The sequence below is a fragment of the Euphorbia lathyris genome, chromosome 2, assembly GCF_963576675.1.
Source record: "Euphorbia lathyris chromosome 2, ddEupLath1.1, whole genome shotgun sequence".
NCBI lineage: Eukaryota > Viridiplantae > Streptophyta > Magnoliopsida > Malpighiales > Euphorbiaceae > Euphorbia > Euphorbia lathyris.
The window spans coordinates 116606879-116625465 of NC_088911.1; the positions used below are offsets into that span (position 1 = coordinate 116606879).

The 18587-nt window shown below is 33.6% G+C and overlaps 2 protein-coding genes across 2 annotated transcripts; one reads left to right on the forward strand and one right to left on the reverse strand.

The window, feature by feature from the left end:
* Positions 1-9989: 9989 nt before the first annotated feature.
* LOC136220230 (7-deoxyloganetin glucosyltransferase-like) lies at positions 9990-12442 on the forward strand. The gene is made up of 2 exons (XM_066008018.1): positions 9990-10566; positions 11168-12442. The coding sequence occupies exons 1-2, from the start codon at positions 9990-9992 to the stop codon at positions 12112-12114; spliced, it is 1524 nt and encodes a 507-aa protein (XP_065864090.1). The 3' UTR covers positions 12115-12442.
* Positions 12443-15578: 3136 nt separating this feature from the next.
* On the reverse strand, positions 15579-16630 carry LOC136216545 (transcription factor bHLH92). Its single transcript, XM_066003085.1, has 3 exons — positions 16278-16630; positions 15898-16197; positions 15579-15797 (listed from the first exon to the last, which is right to left on the reverse strand). Exons 1-3 carry the CDS (start codon positions 16590-16592, stop codon positions 15708-15710), a joined length of 705 nt encoding a protein of 234 aa, XP_065859157.1. The 5' UTR covers positions 16593-16630; the 3' UTR covers positions 15579-15707.
* Between the last annotated feature and the right edge of the window lie 1957 nt (positions 16631-18587).

Consider the following 18587-nt stretch of genomic DNA (forward strand, 5'->3'; position numbering starts at 1 on the left):
CATGTTCTGTCCTGATAAAGCATGTTTGAGTGAAGCAAAACTTGGAATATAAGCAATTGCTTCGACTTCTGAAGCTATATAAGGTTGACGGACCTTCAAATATCTAAATTGATTTTCTTTTGGATCCATGTATACTAAAACATCTTCTTGAGAGTAAGACATTAGCAATGCCCCATCATTCAAGTACTTAATGGGTTGAAATGAGCCATAATGCCTGATTGGATTAGAATATATGCGATCAAAAGAGAAAACTTTAGACCACACCTTTTTAGTACCACAATATTTCATTGTCCAAACACGAATATCACCAGTCTCAAGAATCCCACATATACAGAGTTCTCCACCTAATACTCCCATACTGTCATATCGATAAGATTGATTCCATATTGGTGCCGAAATTGACCCAAAACGTTCCTTCTCAATGTCAAAAGTAAATATAGATAATGGTTGTAAATCACAACACCAATAAAGAAATCCATTCAAATAAGTAGGAGAAGACTTGGGCATTGGCTGGGTGAAAACACCAATATTTTTCCATGTTTTTGTACCAAGAATATGTACTTCAGCCTTATTAGCAAAAGGGATGCCTTGCTCAGACATTCTTATCACCTTATATTGGTTAGTCGCGGTACTAAAACTAAACCATAACATATATTATACCAACTAAAGTCAATCTTCTTAGCCTCTGGAAGGTTAATATACTCACCCGTAATAGGATTGCAAACAATAGGAGGACGTGGCCGTTTATCAGATGGATTGCACAGGCAAAGCAAACCATTGCATGTAACTATACCATACTTATTCTGATGTTTCATGAGCCCGTATCTCTCTGGGATTTCAACTCTGGCTTCAATTTTAGGCTTAAAGAAGCTATGATCCCACATCCCAAACATGAGCTCGAAATCATCTTTATTTGGCATCATAAGATGAACCATTTTTGACCCGTATTTACTATATGAGGTTCGAATCAGAGGATAAACTCGAGCTTGATCAAAATAGAGCTTTGCAAAGTCAGGGTCTGAAACTATATCACACCACGTTTTGCACACACATTTGAATACAAAAATTTTCTTAATGGACATCCTAAGTAGGATATTTACGAGAACATCATTCGGGAGATCAGAAAATAAAGAACCTGGATATACTTCCTCTGTTTCTTTTCTACTTCTCTTTGTATTGGAGCCTGTAACTGAAGAAACCATTCCCCTTTTCATGATTATTTGCGAACCTATGATAATGCGACAACATAAATGGCATAATCAACACAATGAATTAAAAATGCTAAAAAACATAAATTGTTCAACATATTTTGGAAATAAATGAATTAATTGAAACCTAAAATCTCATAAAGCAAAAGCTTAATAATATCTAGCAGTAAATCAATACAACAGCAAATGAATAGCTAAATCAAAATCGCTAGAAAGAATAGTGCGAAGAAATTTTTACTTGAAAATCGATGGACTGGAAAAAGTGAGAAGCTCTGAACTCTGAACTCAATGGTAGAATGAATGACATCTACTCTATGTCTGTTTAAATAAGGAATGAGATTGGATTTTGATTTGAATTTAAGTCCTTTCTATTTTTCTCCTCCCACATATTTTTATATCTTTCTAACTAAATATACGTTGTTAGTTATGGTTGATCACCTCCAGCAACCTAACTTCTACTCGGCTTATTATTGATGACTGTATGGCTCTTCATGACTCTTTTAATGATGTAACTATCATCATTATAAGTCGTTCTGCAAATGGTGTAACTCATGCGTTAGCTCGAGCAAGCCTTTCTTTGTTAGAATTCTCGGAGTGAATTATTATTTCTCCAAACTTTATTGTTCAATCTTTGTATTCAGATTTCCGTTAATGAATTTGTTCTTTGTAAGAAAAAAAACTAAATATACATATATTCTCTAAAAAAACTAAATATATAATGGTCTAAAATCAATCAATCTATATATTTAAAGCTTAACTTAAAAAATCATCTATAAAAGTGTGTCAAAAAGACTAAAAACCAATTTCACCAAAATATAAAAACTGAATGGTGGTTACTAGAGAATTAAATCTCATTAATAAAATTAAATGGAATTAATGTTTATTATTAATTCAGTAAAATATTTTAGTGGTTTTAGGGGGTGCCAACCTAGTTGGGATTTCCGAACGCCTCACCTTCTCCTCCATTTTCAATAAAAAAAAGATTTTAGTGGTTACACCAGTTTTAATTGTCATTATTAATTTAGTAAAAATCAATTTTATCAAAATAGAAAATCTGAATGGTGGTTACTAGAGAAGTAAATCTCATTAATGAAATTAAATTAAATTAATGTTCATTACTAATTTTGTAAAATGTTTCAATGTTTTAGTTGTCGTTAACATGAATAAATTTAGTAAGATTAATATAGTATTAAGTGAATTAATTGATGAGAAACAAAACATTCCAACTGTTTGAACATAAGAGTGATTTTTTTGCTAATTTGGAACAGATAGACAATACATCTAAATTTTCTCTTCTCTGCCAAATTTTGTTCAACCTCCAGAACTTCTGTCTCAATTTGTTTGTCTATTTCTTGGTTTTTAGTGATAATACGATATGTACGATTAAAGTTCGACTCACGCTTCTATTGTATTCTGGGAGACGATTGTCAATTGCAGGAAAATCTGTCTTAAGGAGACTGATTTCATCAGCATGGGAGTCTCCTTTTGCCATTCATCCAGTTCATCCGAATGTTTATTATATCGAGTTTATTGTAATTTTATTATATATGTTCAAAACTAAAAATCAATTTCACCACCAATCGTTGGTTGGCGCAGTGGTAGCATGGGGTTGCGCTTGGTAGGGCGGTCTCAGGATCGATCCCCCACAACATCGATTGGGAGGGGTTTAAATACCGTAATCCTTGGACCCGCCCCGAATCCGGATTAGTCGGCCAATGTGGTTCGGAGTACCGGATGGTTTAACCAAAAAAAAAAAAATCAATTTCACCAAAATATAAAAGCTGAATGGTGGTTACTAGAGTATTAAATCTCATTAATGTTCATCATTAATTCTATAACATGTTTTTTTTGTGTGGTTATACTGGTCTTAATAGTCAATAATGCGAATTAATTTATTAAGATTATTTATTCATTAAGTGAAGTAGTTGATATTTTTTATTCCAACAACCTGCCTATAAGAGTGTTTTTTTACTCATTCGAAACAAAATGACAATTCATTTGAGTTTTTTTTTTCTTTCTACCAAATTTTGTCTAGCTTCCAGAACTTCTGCTTCGATTCGTTCGTCCTATTTCTACTATTTTTTAATTTGTTGTATTCTACTATTAAAAGTCTTTTACTCATGATCTTTGTTGTTGCCCCATGGCATTATTTGATGAGTTGCCTATGTCAGTTTCAGATGGATTTTACTTTTTAATGATCTGATTAAGTATAAAAAATCAAAAAGTTATGAAAAACTGATGAAGTGTAACATGGTAATGGGATTCTAAGTACGGTGAAAAATTGAATATTGGTTACTGTCTTATCTACAAGTGGATCATCCTCTCAGTTAAATATTTTAACATATTCTCCAGAAAATGGAGCCCGAAGAACTATGAAGAAGAAAAAAAATAAGAAAATGTGAAAAAGAAACAAAATCCACAAAAGATATATTTTACCTTTAATAACAAACAAGGCCACATAAAAGGAACCATTAGCATTTGATAATAAAAAAGGAAATGCGAAAAAACTCAGAAAACCAAGAAATAAATTGGATATAACAACTAAAATAAGAATAAAGAAAAGCAATTGAATAATATGTCCTTACTTGAAGAGAATCACAGTCGTTTTGATTTCTATAAGAACTGCTAATGGCGGAAAATAAGACGATGCATTTTAGTATAGATATATTGAAAATAGAACCATAAAAATACTTTAAAAAAAGAGCCACTAAAAATGCATTTATAGGTAAGAAATCTCCTTTTAATACTAACTTCCAAGAGCATATAACCACTCCATCCCCACTACTACTGATTTTAATCCACTTCCAACTACTGGATATTCCTTGATTTCACGTGTTTTCCATTTTTAGAAAGAAAGTTCCAACTTTCCGTAAGAAAGACCCCTGATTCGCTAAGGTTGCTCCACAATTGACAAATAAGAAAGTTCCCAACTGCTCATCAAGGAAGTTCCATAACTGCCCAGTAAGGAAGTTCTATAACTGCCCAGCAAGAAAGTTCCTAATAGCTTGCTCTCCCACTAACCCACATGCCACTCCACTAACTTTATGCCTACCACTTCCACGATTTTGCTGCTGTAACTCTTTGATTTAAGTGGATAATTACATATTTCAGTCAGAACTTTGATAAATTATCAAATCAGCCGAAACTTCATATATTGCATAATTTTTGATGGAAAAAATAATTAATAAAATAATTACAAATTCATGTCAGTATAATTGGTAAAATTATTCAGCCCGAATCTCATCAATTACATAATTTAGACCGAATCAAGTAATTAATTACAAAATTCACCCAAATTAAAATATGGGTTAAAGAGTACTATATATACTCAACAAAATGATTCTCTATGTCTCTCTCTCTCTCAATCTCTTCCATTTCCAATTCCATTACCTCAAAAAAAAAAAAAAAAAAAAAACAAAATGTCCAAATGCACAAAATTTAAGATAAGATTTAACTTAGCCTATTTAACAAAAACTCTCTATGTTTTGAACACCATTACCCATTTTTTTTTACAGATTTCATCAAGATCCGGTTGGGTGTTGCCATTACAAGATAGTTTATAATGTATATTACATATAATCAAGTTCAAAGTATTTGAAATATATAAGTATATGGTAATATATTCATTAATTTTTATAGAAAAAGATGGATTCAACAAACTTTCAATTCTTGTTTGTTACAATGTCTCTCATGTATCACATTATCCAAAAGCCACAAGTTCTACCATCTCTTTGCTCAAGGATGCCCTGTGACACAACATAGACAAGTTCAACCAACTGACCGACACAAATGAACAACAACACATAATTTACATGTAGCAAGTTCAAATACTCACATAAATGCACACATACATAATATGCCTAACACAAAATTCACCTAATTAAGTTATCAAGAGCATATAAATCAGGCACAGTTACAAAGTAAAGCTTGAAGATACTCTTAACAACTTAACATATCAACAACAAAAACAAGAAGCATTTGCTTTGTGAAAGACATTATTGATGAACAGACCAACACGAAATCAATTAGAGGTATCAAAACTGCTTGTTATGTCATAATCGTGTCATGTGACATGATTTTATATGAAATAAATTACATATCAACAACAAAAACAAGAAGCATTTGCTTTAGTGAAAACCATTGATGAACAAATCAACACAAAATCAATTAGAGATATCAAAACAGCTTATCATATCCTAATCATGTTATGTGACATGATTTTTTTTTTTTTGATGGAAATATCAAAAAATCTTATTAAGCGCCAAAAAACTTTTACAATGAACAAAGGACAACTCATACATCTAGGTCCACTTGTTCCACAACAAGCTGGAAGATTGAGATTTACATAATCTCATTTTTACATTTAAAGACACTTGCCTAACAATTTGATCCTTACAAAAAAGACCATTATCAAAAGCAATTCTATTCCTAGTCAACCACACCCAATACACAGTTGCTGCAAAAGCAACTCTTCTAATAGAAGATTTAAGAGATTTTCCTGCAGCATTCCTTGACAACCAACTTATAAGCCTTCTCCATGGTAGATTATTTGGTACATCACACTTACCATTAATCTCCATCCATACACTCCCACTAACGGAACAATCAAAAAATAGATGGGGCACTGTCTCCTCTTCCTGACCACATAAACAACACAATTGATTTGTCAAGTTTGCCTAGACAGCAATCCGAGTTTTAACATTCAACCGATTTTTTAACGCAATCCATAAGATGAAACTGTGTCTTGGGATAAATTGATGTCCCCAAACAACCTTCCACCAACCCACAATAACTTGAGTAGGCATTAATGCCTTATACGCAGTAGCCACAGTAAACTGTCCCTTATTATTCCCCTTCCAGACAATCCTATCCCTCTCGTTAGGATAAATTTGTATCTGTTTCACCACATGCCAAGCTTGCTCAGTGAGTTCATCACTTGGGTCTGGTAGACGCCACCCTTGCCTCCCAACAAGATCAGCAACCTTCATATCTTTAGCAACATCAGTATCAGAAATATCCAATCTAGGAAAAAGCTCCCTTAAGCTCTTATCATTAATCCAAGGATCATCCCAAAAATTAAAACTCTTCCCATCCCCCAATTTATAAGAAAAGAAAGGCTTAAACATATGCTTTATTTTGTGCATACTTGTCCAACTCCAACTTGCATCAAATGGCCTAACAATTTCCCAAAAACTAAGTTTCTTCAATTTATTAGCATGAATCCACACTGCCCAAAGAGAACTTTTTTGAGACAACAACTCCCAAATGAGCTTCCCAACTGCAGAATAATTCCAAACATTCAAATCTCTAATTCCCGGGCCCCCACAACTTTTCGGAGAACATACATCAGCCCACGCCACTAAAGCCCCAACATGATTATCACTTTTTCCTTTCCAAAGAAAATTCCTACATTTATTATCAATGCTACGAATTACTGACTTTGGGAGCAAAAACACAGAACACCAATAAACCTGTATGCTACGAAGGACAGATAAAATAAGTTGAAGACGGCCAGCATAAGATAAAAAACGAGAATTCCAGCTATCAATGCGAGCTGTGATTCTATTTACCAAGGAAAGACAGTGTTGCTTAGAAAGTTTGGAAGAGATTAGTGGTAACCCCAAATACTTAACTGGAAGTTGCCCCTCAGAAAAAGGAATTCTGCTTAAAATCTCACTTTTAACTTCATTTATCATGCCGCTAAAAAAGATAGCGCTTTTTTGAAAATTGACTCTCAATCCTGAATAATCCCCAAACTTTATCAAAATAGCACATAACTCCATAATCGAAGCAAGGTGCCCCTTACAAAATAGGAACAAATCATCAGCAAAACACAGATGAGTAAGCTTCAAAGCCTTACATCCCCAATGAAACTGAAAGTGATCCGACAGTCGAGAATGAAACATCCGTGATAGGTAGTCCATAATTAACACAAACAACAAAGGAGACATTGGGTCTCCTTGTCGTAATCCATTCTTCCCTTCAAAATAGCCATGAATTCCTCCATTAATAGACAACACAAACCGAGAAGACCGCACACAAACCATGATCCAATTAACAAATGTTAAAGGAAATCTTAGCCCTAGTAAAACTTCCTCAAGAAAATCCCATTGGACACTATCATACGCCTTCCTCAAATCAATTTTAATAGCACAACCATGATTTTATATGATATAAAAGCAACAAAGATGATAATTCTGTTAAAACGAATTGTATATGTAAATCCTGTTAGAAATTGACAGTGCTAAAACCAATGGCTCACAAACTGCTATTTTCCTAAACAATTAAACAATTGAAACAATGGGAACTCCAAAGCACATAAAACATAGTATTAAAGGTTAGAACTTGACATTGTTATCAAAATAAACGAATCCATTAGTCATGACAGTAAATAAAGAACATATAGTAGCTTACATGGCCGTGAGAGCAATGGCGAGCCACATGGAAAGCAATTTCAACCAACCTACACATATACATAATATACCTAACACAAAATTCAGGATATGCCTAACATAATTATGTGTTAGACATACATAATATACCTAATACAGAATTTATCAACAACGTAGAATACACTTTGAATTGAACATATAAATACGCAACATATCCATAATAATATATGAAAGCAAAAAGTAGATTAACCATTCATTTTCCCACTAAATTCAAGTGAAATGATGAATTTACTCTTATAATTACTTAATTAGTTAAAATACCCTTCCTTTTCTCATAGTGCCAATAAAAAAATATACCAATCACTCATTTTTACGATAAGGTGTAAAAATACCATCAATATTAACAACAAAGAGCAATATATCCTTAACATTTAAAATGATGCAAAGTTATCCCTAACGTTGGCATTAAAGAGTAAATTTACCACTAACATTGGTAAATTGGGTCGATTTGAGAAATAATTCATCAAACTATTCTACTCAATCATGAATCTTGACATCTACACATCATCTTATCATTCGTCAGTCACAAAACACAAATATATGGATAGACGTGAAATAAAATAAAAAACAAAAAATTATTTTGTATTTTGTACGGGTTGGATAAAACAATCCAAATATTTCACACAAAAAATGTGAAATATTTTTTTAGAACGAATAGATATAAAACTCGTGCAGAATAAAGAACAAAATATTTGTGTTTTATAACGATTTTTGAAATTGATCTAACTTATCAATGTTAGGATAAAATTGCTATATATTGATTGCCAATATTATGGGTAGAGTTGTACTATTTTAGATGTTAAAAGTAAAATTGCTAGTAATAAGAGAGAATTTAGTCTTGCTAATTACAAAAAAAAAAGAAAAAAGAAAAAAACCAAATTAATCAAAGCAGTGGTCTTTATTGTATATTATTTACCTATGTTAGATTTGCATAAAACATTTCCAAACTTTAGAAGAAAGATGCTCACTTTTGACTTAAGAATATGGTTGAAACGGAGCATATGAAAAATTTGTTCACTTTGCACACGTTTCTTGAAGTTGAAATTCAAGTTGTGCTTGCTTCTCCAAAATTAATTCTTTTGTATTTGTGTTAATTTCTTATGCTTGTACAATAAGACAAAATGAAAATATAATAAATACAAGCAATAAAGATATAAAAATACCCATAATGTTTACCGCTAGGAGTAATTTTATTTCTAACGTCTAAAATGATGTAACTTTATCTTAACATTGACATGTTGGATCAATTTCAAACATTTTTTTTATTGAAATACAGACCTAGCCCAATGGACATCCCAACCAGGTTGGCACCCCCGAAAAGGCAAAGATCCAAGATATATAAAGGAAGAGATGAAAAAATATGAAACCATTACAAAAAAAGCTTTAAGAGAATCTAAACATATCCCTACCAAGGGCATTATCTCTAGCTAAAAGGGAGCAGAAGTCCGGAAGGGTATTCCACATTTGCAAATCCGAGGCCAGACGTCCGTAATTAGCAAGAGCATCCGCCACCTGATTTCCTTCACGGAACACATGGGAGACAACCACCTGAATATGCATCATTGAATCCAAACAATTTAACCAATCCACTCGCATTGTCCAGGGAATGATCTTCGCACGGGTACGAAAAATATGAATAACGTAAGTCGAGTCACTTTCAATCCAGTGACGAGTCCAACCACGTGACCTCGCAATCGAAACTGAAAAAATAGCAGCTTGCAATTCCGCCATGTGTACCAAAGCACAATCAAGGGGGAAGACAAATGACCCAAGAGGATGCCCCCGACTATTTCGAAAAACCACACCGCAACCAGCACTACCCGAGATCACGGAGGCATCCGTGTTTGCATTAATGTGTCTGTTTTTTTTTTAAGATTTCATATTTTTTATAATTTAATAATAGAATTAGAGATTTATATTTATAAATTTAGCGAAATATTTTGAATTTTTTTGTCCAATTCGTACAAAAAAAAATTATATTTCTAATTTTTTTTTTAATATCTAATCATAATCATAATCATAGGCATATGATATGTTACTAATTAGTGGTAAAATGACTCACATGCGGATAAAAATTCATGACAATACAGTTTGATGAATTATTTATCAATTTGATCCAACTTGATAACGTTAAAAGTAAAATTGCTCTTGACTACCAGCATTAGAGGCAAAATTGAGTTATTTTAGACGTTAAAATTGTTTCCGGCTTTTATCCCTGAAGAAAAATACAAACATGAGAACTAAAATGATATATAAGGTGATTAGTACAAAGAAAGGAAGCCAGTATTCTGAAACTTGTCATTTTATGAAAGCATGTGTTAGTATAAAAATGGGGTACTCTGCATCTCTTCTTGCAACCTGCAAATTGCAAGAGAAAAGTGATATTTTAAGAATGGAAATTCAGCCTCAGCCTCATGTGGTATGCGTCCCATTTCCATTACAAGGCCACATTATTCCAATGCTGAAATTGGCAAAACTCCTTCATCACAAAGGCTTTTTTGTGACTCTTGTTAACACCGAAGCTAATCACAACCGGATTCTTGAATCCAGAGGCATTAACGCCTTAGATGGATTGCCGGACTTCCGGTTTGTTACCTTACCTCTTCAGCAGCCTCCTTCAAATTCCCACACCAGTTTAGCCTTAAGCTTCTTGGCTCTACGAGAGATCTGTAGAAAGGATTTTCTTCCTTTGTTTCGTGATCTTATCACCAAACTCAATCACACTTCTTCTTCTTCCACTCCTCCAGTAACATGCCTACTTTCGGATGCTATTTTGAGTTACACTTTATCTCTCTCTCAAGAATTGCAAATCCCCAATGTCTTGCTTTGGAATATGGGTGCCTCCGGGTTCCTCAGTTTTAAACATTCTCGCGACCAAATCAAACAATGCCTTGCATTCCTCAAAGGTACGTAATGCATCATCATGATTAGGGGGTATAAAAGAGTCGAGCTAAACCCTAGGTAGACTTGACCGAGCTTTGACCGAATTTGATCGAGCCGAGCTTTTATCGAGCTTCTAACAAGCTTTAACCAAATTCATCGTACATGCATAAAATAAGTAGCGTACAAACTCGTTTGAAAAATTTCAAACAATGAAATACATATTAAATTTTGTAATATATTTTGTTCCTTATCAAACTTAATTGTCGACCTAAATAGTCAAATGTCTAAGCTTTTTATGTTATTTTTTTTATGGGTTAAATCTTATTTAAGTTGTGAATTGTGATGAAAATTAATAATAAACAATAAAATATATATAGTAATTAAAAATACTCGAACATGCTCGCAAGCTTTCAATGTCGAACGTAAGGAAGCTCGAACTCAGCTCGTTAGTGCTCGAGCTGATCCCGAACTCGAGTCGAGCCCTATCCAGCCGAGCTTTGATTGAGTTTGATCGAACGGAACTCGAATAATTTGTGGACTAACAAGGCTAGTTTACACCCCCAATCATGATCACATTCACATTATTACAATTGTCTCAAATTAATGAAAGTTACTTACTTGCAGATCCAAGCAAGAAACCGGGAGAAGAAGATAAGAAGAATCTGGACAACATGATGGAATGGATTCCAGGGATGAAAGGAGCACAAGTGAGGGATCTTGCAAAGTTTTTCAAGAATAGAGACCAAGGCTCCATGTCTGATTCCGGGGACTCGGAATTAATAAGAGCATCTCAAGCATCAGCTGTTATATTTCACACCTTTGACACCTTAGAAACTGAAGCCTTGAAAACAGTTTCCCCTATGTTTAAAAGGGTCCTCAGCATTGGTCCTCTCCAATCTCTTCTGGACAACATTTCTGATGATGATAAATATGATTCCATTGAATGCAATCTATGGAATGAAGAGGCAGAATGCATCAAATGGCTGGATTCAAAGGAACCTAACTCAGTTGTTTACATAAACTTTGGAACCACAACAGTAATAACTATGGAACAGCTAGTAGAGCTAGCATGGGGACTGGCTAACAGTAAACATAACTTCTTGTGGATAACAAGGCCAGACTTGATCATGGGAGACTCGGCGGTTCTTCCGCCCCAATTTCTGACTGAAACCAAAGAAAGAGGGTTTATAGGAAGTTGGTGTCCACAAGAACAAGTGCTAAACCACCCCTCCACAGGGGTATTCCTTACGCACTGTGGCTGGAATTCAATTGTGGAAACCATTTCTGCTGGAATACCTGTGATTTGTTGGCCCTTTTTTGGGGAACATTTTGTGAACTGTAGAAAGAGTTGTAATGAATGGGGGATTGGTGTGGAATTGAGTAGTAATTTCCAAAGAGATGAAGTGGATAAGCTTGTTAAGGAATCAATGAGTGGTGATATAGGTAGAAATATGAAGGGAAAGGCTATGGAGTGGAAGAAAATAGCACAAGAGGCTGTTACTGTTAATGGATCATCCTCCTTCAACTTGAACAATCTAGTCAATCAAGTTCTTCTATCAAACAATATTTGATTTCCTCTTTTGATGTTTTTCAATCTGATGTTTGATTGTTTGTTATGACAGTATTTTGATTTTGTAATTTGGTCTTTGAGAATAAAATAAAAGTTGTTGTTTTAAGGTATGTATGTGTTAAACATTGTGTAGCTTTCATAATCTGATACCCTAATAATATATATGTTATTAATAACAAGAAAAACCTAAAGGGGAAAAAATATTTAATTTGAGTAAATAAATTGATAACAAAATAAGAGAGAATAATAAAATAAATGATATAAAGATTTACGTAGTGTGTCTACTCCATTAATCAAGGAGACCGGAAATTATTCCACCGGAGAAAAAGAATGGCAAAAATAACACTCGAAAGCTCTTAATCCCAATACCTAAAACCTTATAATTCTCTTTTGGAGAATCTGTCTCAAATTAGCAATTAAGTGTTAATTGCTTGATGCTTAAAACAGATGCGTACATGATACTACCAACAACACTAGAGTAAGATAGATGTGACATATATTTAATATACTTTTCGAATTGTGGACATGGATTAGCATGAAGTCTAAAATGAGCAGCAAGTGGAGTACTTACAAGTTTAACATTTTTTAATGCCAAATCGCTCCAACACATTTTCAACAAAACTTCTATGAGTTAAACAAAGTGTTCATGCAGCTCTATCTCTATGGTTTCGCGCATAAAAGTCATGTTAGATCCTGCACAAACACAAAAAGGGAATAAATAAAAAAAGATCAGGCAAAAATAAAAAGCTACCTGCAAGTAATTTTTCATAGGCAACAACTAAAAAAACACTCTCTCCCCTTTCGTCCGAAAGAAGGGTTTATCTTCTCCTAGATGGTCAAACAACTCTTGGCGAGCAAATGACAATTCCACTAAAGTCAAGTATTGACAGATCATGTATTATTCTCCAGTGAGTGCCCTCTGTTCTTTCCAAGAGGACTTATTTTCAAGCCGGTGTTCCATAATCTCTTAAAGGGGAACCCCTACAAGGCCTTTTCAACTGGCCTCCCCCTTTTGTCATTTAGCATGCGAATCTAGAGCAATACGACTTGAAGTCTTTCACACTAGAACATTTGTTTGAAATAAAAGTTTTTCGATTAGACAAACTCTTATTAAACCAAATAGCATCGTTGGTTTCTTGAATGACGGGAGTTCATATACTACGAAAGAGGGGCCCAATCATGACCACATTTAGATCATCACAGAGCTTGACTAGGTACATAAGGTAAAGCCAGTCGTTTGGTGAAATTTGTGTAGGGAAAATATCAAACTCATTGAAGATATTTAATTCACCATAAGAGAATGCCAATCTAATCCCTTGTTCTATGAAGATCTTATAAAAACCTATATGACCCTCAGGCGCTTGGGTGATCACTTGGTTTGGACCGAACAATATGACCTCTAGTGGCCCAAACTCTAGATATTGCGACACCAGTTCTGTTAAGGAGAAAATTCATATTAGATTTACTGGGAATTCTTGGGTTTTGGAACATGAGATTTCGTAGGCTTGCTAGTGGTCGATTCATTAAAGGAGAAGTTTTTTCAGGAGACAAGTTCTTGCTAGAAGCCATATTAGATGAAGATAAACAAAAATGAGAGGGGGGATTGATGTAATACTTGGACGGAAAAGAGCAAGCTCATCGAAAAAGAGGAAGATAACAATAAAATCCCAGCCGAGGTTTGAGAGAGAAAGCGAGAGCATGAAGGAGGTAAATGACCAACCATAGGTATTTATAAGCGTTTTCAAGATACTCCCAACAACGATGGCGATTCGACTACCTGCATTTGATAAAGGTAATGATGAGGAGAAGTAATCGAGGAGTCCCAACCAATCACATGGACAAGGAGGAAGGTTTGATTGACATCCAGCAGGACGTGCAAAGATAAAAAGGTGCAAATTCCCAGGCCAACTACTTGACGCTAGGGTGAAAGCGTGAAAGCACGTGCTCTATTGAAATCTTCAAACGAGGAAGTGACACAACTCATTAGATAAGCAAATCAAACATCGTTCCGCACACAAATCTCAAACCCTAAAGAGCTCAGGCATAGGCTGAAGGGGGCATATGATATCCGAAGAAATATTCTATAGAAAACTCACTTACACGTGGATCAATGTCATCCTTTGGATTCAGAAGATTCACAGTAACCATCTGATCTAGAGAAAAAATATTCCCTAAAGATGCGAATGACACCCTTCAGCCATGTGGAAGAATCTTCATCGTCTGTCTCAATAGTCGTACGGTCCACAATAAGCACTCGTTGGATTAAGATAAACGGTTGTGCAAAGGACAGAGTGCGCCACCTGACACTCTAGAGGCTATAAAACCTTAGGTCCAATGAAATGAGGACACATAGCTGCACACTTGCTACATGGCAAAGTGCATCGCGTGATGACATCACAAACTGAGCAAGGTAGAGTCAACTGAAAGTTGACACGTGTCTGATGACTCATTAAGGAGAATTCATAGAATGACGATGATTACCCTTAACAATCACTATAAATAGAAAATGTATATGATCTATCTAAACACATAAATTGTTAATACTTCGATTATCTTCAACCGTTGCTAACTTAAACAGTGAAGCGAGTTCGCTTGGGCCAGTCTTTCTCTGACCAGCTGGCAGGACCGTCTTAAACATTTTTAGAGTCTATACTAAATAAAAAAATTGGGCCCTATTAATTAAAAAATAATGCTTTCATATAACAATGTTTTAACAAAACGAAACACCAAAATACTTTAACTTGATTTTTGACATAACAAATATAGTAAAAATAATTTAATCTTAAAAAAAATGATTAGATTTTGTATAAAAAAATTGGCCCTCTTAAGATTTTTAGACCGCCGGACTCTAACTATTTTCTGAATAAGTTAATATTTATTTAATTTTTAACATAATAAAAATAAAAATAATTTAATTAAATATTATATAATAAAAAAAAATTAATCTCTCTTAATTTTGGATCTTATGCACGGGAGTCTCCCGTGCATAAGATAACACAATCTCGAGAATATAATAAAAAAAAGATACGTTACTTTCATGTTGAAGGTATTTGAGTTTGGTAGAATGTTGTTACTTTGTACAATTGAAAACTACATTAATATTTGCACATGTGCAAATATAATTATATAAAAAGATTACCTTAAGTTTGCAATAGTTGCAAGTAGCTACTAAAATAACTTCTTATTTAAGTGATTTCATTTTGACGATTTTCGATGATTGAAAAGCATCGAAATGATGACGTAGTAACACATGACATCCACGTGTCGGTTATTTTTATGGAAAAAAAAAACTAAATTTTGTTTTTTTTTTCATAAAAATATCCGACATATGATGGTCATGTGGTGCATACGTGGATATCATGTGTCGTTTCAGTCATATATTTGAGTTGACTCATGCAGACATGTCACGTATTTTATCATTCTGATACATTTTAATCACTGAAATCGCTAGAGTGACCTAATTGAGACAAAACTCAAAGTTGAGTAATTTTATTAAGAAAAATTGAAATCGATCATTTTGAAACAACAATGTAAACCCTTTAAAAATTACAAAACATTTGTAATTGGAGAGTTGAAGTATGCATATTGACAAAACTAGTTGTAATTTGGGAAATTGAATTGAAGTTTCTCTGCAATCTCTTGTAAGGTCCTCTGCACTGCCTTTCTTACCTCACCATCTGGAATCTTCCCATCATAAAAAAAAAAAAAAAAACAATAAAATATATATGGGTGGGTATATGATGAACAAACATTAATTAAAAGATGGAGTTATTGAAGTACCTACCTGGGTTTGAATATGGATTACAGCAAGAAGTTGATGATCATCAGATAAGGTTGATTGAATGCTCCTCGTTTTTACCCCTAACATATTCAGACACTTGAGAACCTCAACAATATAATCTATCCCTAATCCTGATACTGCATTTGCATTTGCTACTCTTACTTCAATCTTTGAACTCCTAAGATTATCAATCTCCTCCAATTTCACTTGAAGATTATGGTTTCTCCTTTCTGCCACTTCCTTATCTACTTTCAGCTCTTCAATTCTTCTCGCCGCCGTTTGCATAATCGATTTCTTTTCGTTCTACATATATATCAACCAATAAAATATTAACTTTATGTAATTAGAATTCAATATCTGTAGGGACTGACTGAGGAATTAACCTTGGTGCCAAGAGGCAGCATAGAGTGGAGGGCAGAGTATGCTTTCCTCTCGTTTTCTCTTCTCAATCTCTCGCTCATTTTCCGGCGATGGAATCTGCTGCCGGAATCTTTAAATTCTGCAGTTCTTCTGGCGAATTCTATCATTCTTTTGTTAACGTTAGCAGAGGCAGAGGCAGAGGAAGAGTTGTTGTTGATCCCAATATGGGAACTGGGTCCGGCGTAGTACGGCAGGAAAGCAGTTTGGTTAACTTGATCAAGTTCAAGCTCGAGAATATTATCCTTCCATTGTTCTGATGATCCAAAGACATGATCCATTTTCTCTTTTTAATCAATTTGTTGTGCATGGGATGGGAGATCTTCGCCGGCTTGTATTGTATATATGTTTAATGGGAAAACACCACGTTTTTTAATGTGGTCAATTTTGTCTGGTTTGGTCTCTTCTGGTCAACTTCTATAGACCCAAACCGATAAAATACAACCGTCATGTGCCGAGGAATACAAGTCTTCTTAACCCTTTTCTATTTATTTTTTTATTTATTGCTCATACAATCATTTATTGAATTGAGTAGTGCTAACATATGGACACCCTCGTTTCAGTTAGATTTAGGGTGTTTAATTACTTTATTTCTCTTTATTTTTACTTTTTTATTTTAAAAATAAGTTTTACTTATTTGATTAGATATTTTTTTTATTAGTGTTTTATATTTAAAATGTTGTAACTGTTGATATTGTGATTTTTCTGATTCAAAGTTTGTTATTTGATTAAGTTAGTTTTAAGGTTTAATACTTTTCCAGCTCCCTTAACTTGTCCAAATTGGTCATTTTATCCCCTCAACTTATCGAATGTCCTATTTACTCCCTTAACTACATAAAAGTGGTATTTCTTACTCCCCCAATTTATCCATTTATCCCCCAACTCATAGAATATCATATTTACCACCTTAACTTCATAAAAGTGGTATTTCTCATCCCCTCAACTTGTCCATTTACCCTCTCCGCAACTCATAGAATGTCCTATTTACCCCATTAACTCTATAAAAGTGGTATTTCTCACCCCTTATAATCCGTCATCGATGCCTAAATTGATACATTTTTTAAACGTTAAATCTATATTGGTGCTATTTTGTACGTGGAGCCTAAATTGACACTTTCCCAAAATCATATGCCTATTTTGGTACATTTTCCCTACATATAATGTCTCTAGCTTGTTTATTGTTTTTTTTATCAATATATATATATATATATATATATATATATATATTCTTGTTATTTGTATCTTTTATTCATTCTTTCTCTTTTCAACTTTTTTTGCTAGTTAAATTTTGATTATCTAATTATTGTAATACAATATTATTATAATAAACACATGAAGGATCGATATAATTATCAAATTAAAACAAAATAAAAAGTTGATATTAAAAATATATTTTCAAACTCATTTGAATAAGTGCTATTAATTTTGCACTATAAAGGAGTAAACCACTTTTATGGAGTTAAGAGAGTAAATATGATCATAAGGGGTGAGAAATACCATTTTTATGGAGTGAAGGTGGTAAATAGGACATTCGATGAGTTGCGGAGGGGTAAAATGACTAATTTGGACAAGTTAAAGGGGCGAAAAATACTATTTCTATGGAGTTAAGGGGGTAAATAGGACATTCGATGAGTTGGAGGGGTAAAATGACCAATTTGAACAAGTTAAAAGCATCTCCAATGGAGTATAATGAACCACTCATTATACTCATTTAATAAACTCCCTCCCATTGGAGTAAGTTTAATATATTGAGTTTTTATCAACCATTTAATGTTTATTGAGCTTTTGATTATTTATATATATATATATATTATTTTTAAAATAATATGATTGGTTTAATTAATTGGTGGATTCATTATGATTGGTTTAATTAATTGGTGGATCTTTTGTGATTGAGTGGTTATAGAGTTTAACCATTGTAGTCAGATAGTTTAATAAAATGATGTTTATTAAATTGATAATGTGACATGTATATAAAGTGGTTGTGAGTATAAACCATTGGAGATGCTCCAAGGGGGTTGGAGGAGCATTAGGCCTAGTTTTAATGAGTCTTTATTTGTTAGTGAGATAATTAGTGGAGATTTTATTGTTTGCTTTAAAATCTCATTTATTGTTGCATTATAAACCTATAAAAAGGCATAAACCTTAATCTTTCATTTATGCAGAACATTGACAAGTTGAATAAAATTATTAGCACCATTTTCTTATCAATTTCTTATGTATTTTTCTCGAAAAATCCCAACACTAACATACTACTTTCAATTGATAATATACCG

What these genes read in the sequence shown, in the direction of transcription:
- LOC136220230 (XM_066008018.1), top strand. Translation starts at nt 9,990, where the DNA reads ATGGGGTACTCTGCATCTCTTCTTGCAACCTGCAAATTGCAAGAGAAA. An exon ending in ATGCCTTGCATTCCTCAAAG is followed by an intron (nt 10,567 to 11,167) that starts GTACGTAATGCA and finishes ACTTACTTGCAG; the next exon opens with ATCCAAGCAAGAAACCGGGA.
- LOC136216545 (XM_066003085.1), bottom strand. Translation starts at nt 16,592, where the DNA reads ATGGATCATGTCTTTGGATCATCAGAACAATGGAAGGATAATATTCTC. An exon ending in TGCTGCCTCTTGGCACCAAG is followed by an intron (nt 16,198 to 16,277) that starts GTTAATTCCTCA and finishes ATATATATGTAG; the next exon opens with AACGAAAAGAAATCGATTAT. An exon ending in TAATCCATATTCAAACCCAG is followed by an intron (nt 15,798 to 15,897) that starts GTAGGTACTTCA and finishes TATGATGGGAAG; the next exon opens with ATTCCAGATGGTGAGGTAAG.